The sequence below is a fragment of the Geotrypetes seraphini genome, chromosome 11 (assembly GCF_902459505.1).
Source record: "Geotrypetes seraphini chromosome 11, aGeoSer1.1, whole genome shotgun sequence".
Lineage (NCBI taxonomy): Eukaryota > Metazoa > Chordata > Amphibia > Gymnophiona > Dermophiidae > Geotrypetes > Geotrypetes seraphini.
The window spans coordinates 45,939,814-45,953,502 of record NC_047094.1 but is presented as its reverse complement, the minus strand read 5'-3'; the positions used below and the strand labels follow the sequence as shown (position 1 = coordinate 45,953,502).

The following is a 13,689-nucleotide window of genomic DNA, read 5'->3' as shown; positions in this document are numbered from 1 at the left end:
TTATCTTTTTTTATGTCATCTTAGCATATTTTATGCTACAGAACGAATTATTTTTTTTAACATGTATTATTATGGGAAAACGCGTTTCACACAACGAACGTTTCACATAACAAACTTGCTCCTGGAACGGATTAAGTTCGTTGTGTGAGGCACCACTGTATTGCGTTCAATTCTGGTCTCCTAATCTCAAGAGTGACTAAAATGTTCTTATGCAGCGAGTGGTGGACATCTGGAATGCTCTCCCAGAGGAAGTACCGGTAATTGCAGAATCCACCATTCTAGGATTTAAGGGTAAACTAGATGCACATCTCCTTAAGAGTGGCATAGAGTGATATGGGTAAGGGTAAATTAGATGTAAACTAGATGCACATCTCCTTAAGAGTGGCATAGAGTGATATGGGTAAGGGTAAATTAGATCAGTGTTTTTCAACCGTGTGCCGCGAGATGTTGCCTGGTGTGCCGTACGGTGCAGACACTGATTAGGCCTCAGTCCGGGTCCCGCACGCGCTCCCATGAGGCTCCCCCGGTCCCCGCTGCTGTTCAGTTTCGATCTTCTGCTCTGACGCAACCGGAAACAGGAAGTTGCAGCAGAGCAGAAGATTGAACAGCTGCGCGTGCGCGGCTCTTTGGGAAAGCGTGCATGTCGCCGAAAAACAAAACCTACAAACTAAGGTGAGGCGAAGGGAGAGAGCTGGCTAAACAGTAGGATCGATTGGGCAGGCGAGTGGTGGCTGCGGGGACCGTGCGATTGCTCGTGTTCCCGGCTCAAATTGGAAGGAGGGAGTGAAAGGGAAAAGGATTCTGGGCCAAGGGGATGAAGCCGAAAAGAAAAACCCACAGCAAGAAAGAAAGGGAAGGACAGGCAGGTGAGCCTGATGCTAGAAGCAGGGGGGGGGGAAGAAAGAGGGAAAAAAGCTAGATGGGGTTGAAAAGAAGAGACACACTGGTATGGAAGAGGAAGATAGGGGAAATCTGGACACAGGAAGGTAACAGAAAGAGGGGAAATTATGTGCATGGGGCATAGGGACAGAGACATAAAGGGGACATGCCATGGGGATGGTATATGGACACAGGGGGGGGGGGCAATGACAGATATATAGGGGAAATATTAGAAATGGAGAAAATAGGAGCACAGAAGCGAGATGGTTTGTGGGGATGGGACAGGGACCGAGCTCGCAGGCTCCAGTGGCTTGCACAAATTACATTGTAACGTGCCATGAAAATAAGAGGGAGGAAGGTAGATAGATAGATAAGCCACGTGAGAGGAGCTGAAGGGTAGTAGAAAGGAACAGATGGTAAAGGAGGGAGGGAAGGATGGTGGTGGAAAGGAATAGGACAGACATTGAAGGAGGGTGGAGAGGAACAGACCCCGAAGGGAAATGTGGAAGACAGAGTGGGAAGAAGACAGATGCCAGACTATGGGGGAGCGGAGGGAAGAAGATGGGTGCTAGACCAATTGGGGGGGGGGGTGAAGGGAGAGGCACAGTAACAGCAAATGGAAGACGTAGAGAGAAGACACACAGTGGATGGAAGGAATTGAATGAGAAGATGTGGAAAGCAGAAACCAGACAACAAAGGTAGAAAAAAAAATTCTATTTATTTATTTATTTTTTGCTTTAGGATAAAATAGTATATTAGTTGTGTTGATAAAAATTTATAAACAAAGCCCTGCCAGCTGAACATCTCTTTCTCTAGTTCAGCAGCAGGAACTTTGATTTATAAGAAAGGAATAAGCTAAATATTACAGTACTAAGGCTTATATGGATGCAGCGGGGACGGTGACGGGGCGGTGAATGGGATGGCAGTGGCGGTGACAGGGCGATGAAGGGAACGGCTGTTGACGAAGAGCTACGTGTGTGTCTTTCTTCGATTCCAGCCAGAATATCAGCTTTGTGTTCAGCCAAACAGGCCCAGGTTTCGCACTGAATAAAGTATTTTATAATTTTTCACTATTCTGTTTACTTAATATTTCATAATAAAGTAATTATAAAATACTTTCTTTGTGTTTATTTGATTCCTATTCAAGAGAATTACTTTATATATAGTCAATATAGGCACAGAGTTAAATTTTTTAACATTTTCTAATGGTGGTGTGCCTCGTGATTTTTTTCATGAAACAAGTGTGCCTTTGCCCAAAAAAGGTTGAAAAACACTGAATTAGATGCACATCTCCCTTGAGAAGCATACAGTGATATGGGGACTAAAACTATGCCAGGGTACACCTGGCGGGGCCTTCGCATGTGCAGATCACCGGACTTGATGGACACAGGGTCTGATCAGGAGATGGCAATTCTTATGTTATGTCCAAGTGTTGATTTTTGAAGCCCAGTTTCTGGATGTCCAGCTAGGCTTCTTAGTCGCTCTGTGTTCTGAGTTCACAGGTGGGCTTAGAACTTGGATGTCTTGATGTGATAATTGAATGTTTCCCAAGATGTCCAGGATGGAACTTAGACATCCAAGGCAAGACCTGTTTTAAAAGCATCTGAGTGCCAAAAAGATACCAAACTAACCAGATGATCACTGGAGGGATTAAATAATGACCACCCCATACTCTGCCAGTGGTCACTGATTCCCTCCTACCCCACAAAGATCTGAATGAACTAGTACAGGGGTGCCCACACTTTTTGGGCTTGCGAGCTACTTTTAAAATGACCAAGTCAAAATGATCTACCAACAATAAAATTTTAAAAAAACACAACGCACACTGTACGCATAGAAAATGTTAATTATCATTCCTATTCCAGGGTTTTTCAAAGAGGTCAAAGCAGATGACTCTTTGCACTATCACCTCAGTAACAACCATACAAAAATAGACAAATATACCCCCCTCCCTTTTTACTAAACCACGATAGCAGTTTTTAGAGCGCAGGGAGCTGCGCTGAATGCCCAGCGCTGCTCTCGACGCTCATAGGCTCCCTGCACTAAAAAAACTCTATTGCGGTTTAGTAAAAAGGTACCTTAGTGTAAAATATAGACAGCAGATATAAATTCAGACACATTTTGATCACTAAATTTAAAATAAAATCATTTTTCCTACCTTGTCTGGTGATTTCATGAGTCTCTGGTTGCACTTTCTTCTTCTGACTGTGCATCCAATCTTTCTTACCTTCTTTTAGCCTGTATGCTTCCTCTCCTCCAGACCTCGTTCCCTCCCCCAACTTTTCCTTCCTCTCTCCCTGCCCTTTCTTTCTCTCTGCCTCCCTTTCTTTTTTCTCTGTTTCTCTTCTTTCCTTCTGTCTCCCTGCCTGCCCTTTTTCTTTCTTTCTCCCTGCCCTCTCCCAAGCCACTGCCATCGGGGACCAGGACCCAAACCGCCACCAATAACATGCCCGAAAGCCGACGCCACCCCAAGCTCTCCCTGCTTCGGCCGACCAGCATTCCTCTCACCGACGTCAATTCTGCCTTCGGGGAGAGGAAGGCTGATTGGCCCAAGATCGCGATCGACCTATTGGGGGAAATGCTGCCGTGCCTGCCTTCGCGGAAACGGAAAGTAGACAGGACCCAGCAGCAAGAAGAGCAAATGGTTCACTAACCTGTCTCCCGCCTTAGCCCATAGCGAACGCTTGCTTCAGGGCTCTCAACATGTGCGTGCCGGCTTCCCTTCTCCCTCCCCCCCCCCCGGACATAACTTCCGGTTTCGGAAGGAAGAGAAGGGAAGCCGGCATGCACACGTTAGAGCAACGGAGCATAAGTTCGCTACGGGCTGAAATCTCCAAGCCGGTTTTTTTTGTTTTTTTTTAATGTTCAGCAGCGGCGGCAGCAGCAGATGACAGCTGGGCGGACCGCCCAGCTAAAAGGCCCTAGAGAGAGCACTGGAGAGGAAGGCTGATCGGCCCGGTAGATCAGGACAGCAACACGAGTCTATCACGCGATCGACTCACGTTGCCTTCCTGAGCTACTGGTCGATCGCGATCAACGTTTTGGGCACCCCTGAACTAGTACATACCTGTCTCTAGAACAGCAGCACCTGGTATGGGAAAGCCTAACAGAGCAGAACACAGGTGGTCTTAAGTAGCCTAGTGAGTGGGCTAGTGAACCTTAGAGAAGAGAACCATGCCCATAAGCCACTCTAACCACTACATTTATGGTGGAAAGCGTGAGTCCACAAAAACCCTATATCAGCCTATGTTCTTTCTGGGAGCAGAGAGAAGAAATATATGTATAGATGCTACCTGTAGCCATAAGGGCTATTAGAGTAGTATACAGATTAGTTTTGGAGTTATGGTGAGATGTACATATGGCACCCTTTATGTGAAGTTCATAGCAGTGCCCTCTAAGATGCCCTGCTTTGTTGGCATGTCTGTGTGGCCAGTCCATTACAATGCTTACCCCTCCTGTGTCCAAATGGTCTGGATTTGGATGTTTTGAACTTGGACAATTTTGTAGTTGAAAATGGTGAACAAAGTTAGGCATCCTAAGATTGGATGTCCCGACCAAGTTTTGTTATTTGTTCATTCTTACTGATGTACGGTAACCTAAGTTTTTTTGTTATGGTGCTGGCTGCTCTTTCAATAAAAATTATTAAAAAAAAAAAAAGATGGCCAAATAAGGTCATTTTCCCCCCCAAAAAAATTGGACATCTAGTGGTTTTGAAAATGAACGTTTTCCTACCCTGACTTTTGGACATCTTGCGGAAAACATTCAAAGATGGACTTAGACATCCTATCGAAAATGCCCTCTGTATAACACGATTTTTATTCCTGAGCAGTAAGTGCAATTACAAGTATGGGTATGGCATATCTCCCTTCCCTCCAGCTCCACTCCACCCAACACATGGGTCCAGCACCTGTTTCCCTTCTTCCCCCAGTCCCCAGACCAGATCCAGCAACTGTCTTCCTTCCCTTGAGCTCCAGCTGGTCCAGCAGCCAAAGCAACCCCTCCCCACTTTGCGGATGTAGTAGCAGCCCCCCTCACAAGTCCAGCAGCCCCCTCGCGGCTAACAGCAAAAAACCCAAACAAACCTGTGACTTCCCCGTCAGCCCCTTTGCTACTCTCTACTAGTGCTGCCCGATTCAGGAAAACATTTTTGATTCAATTCTGCCTATTGAATCGTTATTTATTTATTTATTTATTCGATTTTCCTGCCCAATTGGGTGTTTTTTTTGTTTTTGGTTTTTTTTTTTCAAGCATCCTGGTGAGTTTATTTTATAGCTTCTTCATCCCTTTTATAGCCTCTTCACCCCCTTTGCCTTCTCCTAACCACACTGGCACTCTGGTATAAACAAAGAAAAAAAGACTTTTCCTCTCTCTGTTAAATCCTAGCTCATGTTTGCGGTCTAACACCAGCTCTGGCAGGATACACATTTCAAATCTGACATATTGTAATCACAAAACAGAAAATAAAATTATTTTTTCTACCTTTTTGTTGTCTGGTCATTATTCATATCTTTTTGGTCCCCGGCTTTGGTTATCTTCTGATAACTTGCTTGACAGGGTCTCCTTTCTTCTTTCTCCGTGCTAACCATCCATCTTCTATCTCTGTCCTCCCCTTCCGTTTCCCTTCCCTCCCCCGGAAGTCTGGCAGCTTTCCTTTTTTTCGTCTCCATCCATAGCTCCATCTTTTCTCAACTACCCTTTCATCCAGCATCTCTCCCTCCTTCCCCACCACCCCAGGGTCCACCATATCTCCCTTTCTTTTCCCAACTACCCTCCTATCCAGTATCTTTATCCCCCCCTCCACACCATTCCTTGGGTCCAACTTCTCTCCCTTTCTGTTCCTTCCCTCCTAAATCCCATTGTCCACCATCTCTCTCCCTCTTCTCTGTTTTTAGAGCCATTATTTCTCCCCCCCCCCCCAAAGTACGGCATATGCACATCTCTTTGAACCCCCCCCCCCTTCCCTCCCTCCCTCCGTATATTTCTACACCAGGGCCTCATCCCCCTGAAGGCCTGCCCTTCCCCTTTGAAGGCTTGCGCACCTCCCCCCCCTTCCCGGAAGGCCTGTGTGTTCCCCCTGGCCCCCCACGCACCATTTACCTAATATCAGCAGCTGCAGAGAAGATCGCCATTGCTAGCGATCTTTGCAAGCTACCATAGGTCTTTGGAGCTTAGTCCTTTGCTGCAATCCTGCCTCTGACGTCAAAGGAGGGGCTGGATCGCAGCAGAGGAAACGGCTCCGAAGACCTATAGCAGCTTGCAGAGATCGTTAGCAACACCGATCTTCTCTGCAGCTGCTGATATTAAGTAAATGGTGCGCGGGAGGCCAGGGGGAAAGCCAGACACCAGCACTACCCAACTGACCCTCCCCTCTCGCCCTCTAAAGCAGGTGCAGCAGCGGCAGGCCTGCAAGAGGCAATGCTGACGCTCTTGCTTTAGGGGGCGAGGGGGGAGGGTCAGTTACTGAATCAGAAGGCCGATATTTTTTTGTTGTTGTTGTTTTAAATCGATTCACCCGAAGTGAATCGGTGAACCGATTCGAATCGTGAATCGGGCAGCACTACTCCCTACCAGCCTCTTAGAAGTGTTCTTAAGATGAAGAGGTAACTTCGCAAGGCTGTTTAGGAACCTTCTTCCCGCCGAGTCCCTCCTTCCGATTTACTGTAACTTTCGGTTTTGCCACAGGAAACGGTCACCGTGTCATTCTCTAGTCTTGATCTCCAACAGGTATGCTGAAATATGCCCTGTAGGCATCGCACATCTTAGCAGATGTGTCTATGTACTCTTTCCCTCGTGCCCTGATAAATTGGCTGCATATATAGCAAATGCTGGCTTACTATATCATAGTAGAGGATTTTCCTGTAGGCCGGCAAGGTAAATGCTCAAAGAAAGTGATTGAGCGTCTGAGCATTTACCTTGCCGGTCCACAGTAAAAAGCTCTTCCGCGGTTTAGTAAAAGGAACCCGAAATGCATCTTTTGTACCTTAGTAAAAGGGCCCCTAAGTTTACTCAGCTTGGAATCAATCTGTAGGGTTCTGCAAAAAAGGTAAATCAAATATCAGTGTCCTGATCACAAAATCAAAGTTTGAGAGGAATGATAATAATAATAAAACCCTATAATAAAACCCTTACCCGCGCATGCGCAGTTGACACGGCATGATCCCTGCCGCCATGATTTGTGCTTCCGTGCCATGTTCCATTTGCAGCGCGCGGCGCATGCAGCAGTAAGAACAACGTTAGGAAGGTGTCCTTCGAGGTGCTGCGAGGCATCTGGCTGCTACTGCTGCACAGGGAAGTGGAGGGGGAGAGGGAAAAGGGGATGCTTTGGGGGGAGGGGTGTGTTGAGAGGCAGGCAGCAATCTTGGTTTGCTCATGAGGACAGGGAGAGGTAGGCAGGGGGCCAGGGAGAGAGACAGACAGAAAATAGTGGAGGGGGAGAGGGAAAAAGGGCTTCTTTGGGGGGGGGGAGAGGTGTGCTGGGGGGGGGGGGCAGGCAGCAATCTTGGTTTGCTCAGGGGGCCAGGGAGAGAGACAGAAAGAAAGAATGACAAACAGAGTGGGCCCGAGAGACATACAGACAGCGGCCAAGGAGCGAGAAAGAAAGAAAGACGGCCAGGGGGCCAGGGAGAGACACAGAAAGAATTACAGACAGACAGCGGCCAAAGAGAGAGAGAGAGACAAAGAAAAAAAATAGACAGCGGCCAAGGAGAGAAAGAGAGACAGAAAGAAAGACAGACATCTATTCTAGCACCCGTTAATGTAACAGGCTTAAAGACTAGTTTTCTATAATTTTGTGGCATAGGCAATTAAGAAAGAACAACAACAACAACAAAAAAAAAAATATATATATATATATATAATATAATAATCTCTTGCAGTAGAGGAACAGTCCTCAGAAGTCTCGAAGCAACCACAGTGTATACACTGGAATGATGTGCTGTTTTCCCCTATTGTATGAGAGCGAGCATGAAATGAAAACTGTGTATAAGACACTGATAGAGATATGAAGAGTGCAGTTCTGGCAGTTTTGGGCCAATGATTAAACGAGAATCTGAGTTAATAGCAGGGTGGATTTGATTCATTTGATTTAAATCACTACTCAGAAGGACTTGATTTAAATCATGGTTTTCTACAGAAAGAATGTTGCTGTGAAGAAGCAAGTTATCTCTGCAGACACAAATTCACAGTTTTGAGAAATGAAAAACCAAGCATCTGTGATAATCTTCTAGAAAGAAAAATTGCTTGTGTCAATATGAATAGATTAATGTAATTCATTTACCAAAAAATTTGTCCCCCTTTTTATTAAGCTGCGCTAGAGGTTTTTTGTGCGGGCCGATGAGGTAAGTGCTCCAATGCTCATAGGAATTCTGCATGCATCTGTCAGTGCACTTACCTTGCCAGTCCACATTAAAAACTCTAGTGCAGTTTGAAAAAAAAAAAAGGGGGGTGGTTAAATATTGCATGATTACCGTATTTTCACGCAAATAACGTGCACCCGTATAAAACGCGCACACGGGTATAGCGCGCAGAAATCACGATGATATGTACAAAAACTTTGGTATACCGCGCTCACGGGTATACCGCGCATGCTGCCCGACGCTCCTTTCGCCCGCCCTGACTTTCCGTGCGCTGTCCCGACTCTCCGTTCACCCCCCCTGACTTCCGTGCACTGTCCCCCCTTGAAGGTCTGTCCCCATCCTGAAAGCCTGATGCCCCCCCCCCGACGTCCGATACATCCCTCCCCCCGAAGGACCGCCGATTCCCCAACAATATCGGGCCAGGAGGGAGCCCAAATCCTCCTGGCCACGGCGACCCCCTAACCCCACCCCGCACTACATTACGGGCAGGAGGGATCCCAGGCCCTCCTGCCCTCGACGCAAACCCCCCTCCCCCCAACGACCGCCCCCCCCAAGAACCGCCGACCGCCCCCCCAGCCGACCCGCGACCCCCCTGGCGACCCCCCACGACCCCCCCACCCCCCTTCCCCGTACCTTTGGTAGTTGGCCGGACAGACGGGAGCCAAACCCGCCTGTCCGGCAGGCAGCCAACGAAGGAATGAGGCCGGATTGGCCCATCCATCCTAAAGCTCCGCCTACTGGTGGGGCCTAAGGCGCGTGGGCCAATCAGAATAGGCCCTGGAGCCTTAGGTCCCACCTGGGGGCGCGGCCTGAGGCACATGGTCGGGTTGGGCCCATGTGCCTCAGGCCACGCCCCCAGGTGGGACCTAAGGTGGTTCTTGGGGGGGCGGTCGTTGGAGGGAGGGAGGGGGGTTTGCGTCGAGGGCAGGAGGGCCTGGGATCCCTCCTGCCCGTAATGTAGTGCGAGGTGGGGTTAGGGGGTCGCCGTGGCCAGGAGGGTTTGGGCTCCCTTCTGGCCCGATATTGTCGGGAAGTCGGCGGTCCTTCGGGGTGGGGGTGCGAGTGGTCCTGCCGGGGGGGGGATGTATCGGACGTCGGGGAGTCGGCCGGGCAAGAAGGCTTGGGCTCCCTCTTGCTCCGATTGTGGATGCGGGTGCGGGTGGGAGCGCGTGCGAGCGGTCGTTCGGGGTGGGGGTGCGAGTGGTCCTGCCGGGGGGGGGGATGTATCGGACGTCGGGGAGTCGGCCGGGCAAGAGGGCTTGGGCTCCCTCTTGCTCCGATCGTGGATGCGGGTGCGGGTGGGAGCGCGTGCGAGTGGTCGTTCGGGGTGGGGGTGCGAGTGGTCCTGCTGGGGGGGTGAATCGGGCGGGGTGGGAACTATGTTTTAAAACTTTCGTATACCGCGCTCACGCATATAACGCGCGAGGGGTATGCGCGGTAGGTAAAAACACGTGTAACGCGCGCGTTATATGCGTGAAAATACGGTATACAGCTTCATGCTACATAATTAAAAACTAATCATTTTTACATGATGAATAACTTTTGACCTATAATGTATCTTAAATAGAAAACAGTTTTTAGATTTTTCCCTCAAAAAAGCATTTTATTTAAAACCAATTTAAACAAAATGATTTTTTTTTTTTTTAAATAATTTGTTTTTATCCACCCTGGTTAATAGCAACATTAATTGGTTGCTTCAAGTCTTCTGAGGTCTTTTCCTCCACCATAAGAGTGAATTTAAAGAGAAAAAAAATTGTGGGTAGTTGGTTCCACAATTTATATTGAGTTCAGTTTTAACAATTATTGTGTGTTTTATAGAACAGTTTTGTCCTCATTTAGGCTCTCTTTTACTAAGCCGCAATAGAGGTTTCTACCATGGCCTGGGGCGCTAAATGCTCTGACTATCATTGGAATTCTATGAGCATTTAGCGCTCTGGGCTGTGCTAGAAACCTCTACTGTGGCTTAGTAAAACAGGGGGAGTGTTAAGTATTTTGGTATGGTGTAAATGAATTTATAATGTACTGTATATAGTACTCTAGTGCAATATCCTTGAAACTTCAAGGATAACACAATTTTAGCCTTATCCTTAAAGCTGCCATGCCTCTGTTCTTTTCACAGAGCAGACAGAAGAAATATATGTACAGCTGAGATAATGATCTAAGGATATTTTTTGAACACATCTTGTTCTTGGATCTTTGTAAACATAATCTGAGAATAAAATATTTTATGTAATAAAATATTGGTAGCTGCTTATATATATTCACATGCTACAGTAAATTCAAGGATACCCTACAAAGAATAGATGTTGGAGCAAACTATTTATTTTTTCTCTGTTGGCATGTTGCCAGTTTCATAGATGGCTCATAATGCATTAAAGGTGTCTTTTACTAAAGATTAGCACCTGGTTAGATTTGCTCATGATTTAAATCACTATTTAGACTCATTCTTGCAGGTATAATTTAAATATTTACACCCAGGTGAAGGTTTCATTTTTTTGAAAAACAACTTTTCAGATTAGTTTTACAGTTATATAGAAATACATAGCTTACCTTAGAGATTTCATAATTATTTATCTATCTCCAATTTAAGTTAATCATTCATGTTTGGACAACTTCTCAGCTGTACTTTATTGAAAGGAAATAATCATTACCTTAACAATTTAAATAATTTTATTTTATCAAAACAATAACATTATAGCATATGTATGCTTATATTTGCTTAAACACAATATCTTTTGAAAAAAACTTGGAATATCAGCAAGGTTCCTCCATGAAAAACTTAAAATAATGCTGTCTTCATCTTCTTGTTCATAATCTGTAAAAGAAAAAACATATTTTCCTGCTTTATTGGGTCTCTAACGATTTCTCAATTTGGAATGAATGAATCCAAAGGAAGAGAATATTCTTTCTATATTAGCAAAAGAAGCTACTGCTGTTAAAAGTAAAATTATTCAACAGTCTTTATACATTGAAGTGCTTAATAAGTGACCTCTACCAGTTCACTGGTGTGATTTTCTCTAAAACATCTTTGGCAAAGAGGACATTTCTCTTGAGGAGATGAGAGGAGGATATTTCTTTAGGTAAGTATACATTGTTTTGCTCTGAGCTTTAATACTGTAATTTGGGGGATAAGTTGTCTAAATATGAATGATTAACCTATTAAACTGGAGATAGTTCACCTTGCAGTAATTTCAAAATTACGTGTTTCTAATAGTATAACCCAGTCAGATTTTCAGGATATCCAAAATATGCATGAAAGAAATTTGCATATACTGGAATCAGTATATGCAAATCAAGTTTATGCATATTCACTGTGGATATCCTGAAAACAGGACTGGCAGGGGGTACTCAGGACCAAGTTGAGAAATAATGTATAACAAATTAGTAATTTTTTTATGTAACTGTAAAACTAATCCAAAAAGTTCTTTTTCAAAAAATGACTCCTTTCATCTGGTTGTAAATATTAAGTTTAAACCAGCAAGAATGTATTTCTGTAGAAAACCATGATTTTCAGTCTTTCTGTAGAAAACCATGATTTAAATCAAGTCTTCGTGACTAATGACTTAAATCGTGATTTACATCGATTTGATTTAAGTCAAATCCACCCTCTATTCTAGTATACAGCAACAGCATTGTTGTGTGAAAGCTGACCACTTTCATGGTTTTTCCTTGTTCATGTAACATTAGCAAGTTTAATATTTTCATTTTTTGTGGTTCTAGGGTTATATTAATGGCATAGCAATTGACTTTGATGAGAAGCATGATGAATACTTAATACTGCTTCAGCAAAGAAACCGGTAAGACACTGTCACACTCCTTTTGGTGACATAAGGTTTGGGTATTTTGGTTAGAAAATGGAATTTTGCCAGTAGGCAATCAACTGTATTTCAGCAAATGCTGTCTTGTTAGGCTGCACATCATTCTTGAAGCCCACCCTGTTAGAAGTTAATTAGCCTGCTTACTACCTCGGACAAGCCAGGAAGTCCGGTTTTCTTGTTTCTTTCTCCAGTAAGGTTGAGGACAAAATGACTTTTTCATTGCATTCAGGGAGTATCCTTCAGAACCCTAAGACTGTTAGTGCAGGTTGCGCTCGGGTAGCTAGTTCATTCTATCTCTTCATATTCTTAAATGTATATATGTTTCAATAATTCATGTTCTAAGTATTACATGTTATATGATATGAGCAGAACAGAAGTATTTCTCGACGAGTATCCCCATACCCCTCCCTCTTATATTTCCTCTCTAGGGCTGACCATCTGCTTTGATACAAACTGAGGAGTTAACAGGATAGCCCAGAGTGATGGGAGGCAGAGCAAAGAAAATGCTAATGAGGCTGTCTACTTAGAATCTTGCAGAATAGATTGACTACCCAAGAGTTCAGGAATGATGCGCCTATTTACTAGAAAGAAAATTACTGAGGTAATTATTTAATCTTCTCTTTAAAAAAAATGCATACTGTGGGACATACGCAGGTGTCCTGTGGCAATTGCCAAATTAGGGCTTTTACTAAAGTGCGCTAATGTGTTTAGCGCACACAGGAAATTACCACGCGCTAAACTGCACACTATACTTCTAGAACTAACGCAAGCTCAGTGCTGACATTAAGGTCTAGCACGCGCGGCAGTGTAGTGGGCGCTATTCCACGCATTAAAGCCCTAGCGCACCTTAGTACAAGGAGCCCTTAGTGTGTGCTGATTCAGGTGCCAAAAACTTTGGGGGGATGGGGTGAAGGGTGGTCATTTTGTTCTAAAGTATTAGCACATGCTAATGTGGATGTACTAACTGTTTAGCACAGCATTACCATGTGATCCATTATCGCCTACAAAATAGGTGGCAGTAAGTGCTCCTGCGATAGATGATTTTAATTTATTTATAATGGCTATACATTAACAACAAAATTTGTGCATGGTCATTTAAAATAAAAAAAAGAGAAAATCGGGATTTTTACTGCTGTGATAATAGCTGCCTTGGTGCATGGAAAACCTCCCCGCATAAGGACATGCTAAGGACCACATTTTGCAGCAGCTTAGTAAAAGGGTCCCTTTGGTTATTTAAAGACATTCTAAACCACATTTTCAAAGCTTTTTCCAAAATTATTTTCCAAAGCTTTGAAAATGAACCTCATAGTGTATTATTCTAGATGGTTAACATAAGAAAACATATACAAACCATATTGAAATTACAGAAATAACACACAGATTAATCAAAGACATAACTCTTGCTGCTTATAAACAACTTAAGTTGGGTAAACATTTTCAATTGCAATGAAATGATACTCATTCTTTGGATGTTCATTTAAAATTTGTTATAAATAAAAAATACTGGTGCCTTAAATCTGGCCTTAGCGCCCAGGAAAGTCCTGTGTTAAAACATGCTAAGGCCATACTTTAGCACAGCTTAGTTGCCCATGTAGTTTTATGATTCTTCTGTCTCGTATACCACTATATTGAATTTA

The 13,689-nt window shown here is 44.5% G+C and overlaps 1 protein-coding gene across 13 annotated transcripts in view; it reads left to right on the top strand.

Annotated features, from left to right (window-relative positions):
- KATNIP (katanin interacting protein) overlaps positions 1–13,689 on the top strand; it is a 154,761-nt gene that overhangs the window by 10,619 nt on the left and 130,453 nt on the right. For 11 of the 13 annotated variants that reach the window (XR_004541078.1, XM_033963019.1, XM_033963016.1 and 8 more), the window contains one exon: positions 11,955–12,031. Coding sequence is in view for 3 of the 13 variants with exons in the window: in XM_033963016.1 (XP_033818907.1) it covers positions 11,955–12,031 (77 nt within the window). In the remaining 10 variants the exon portion in view is untranslated. Of the gene's footprint in view, positions 1–11,954; positions 12,032–12,480; positions 12,654–13,689 lie in introns of all 13 variants that reach the window. The other 2 variants (XM_033963026.1, XM_033963027.1) reach the window with 1 other exon arrangement.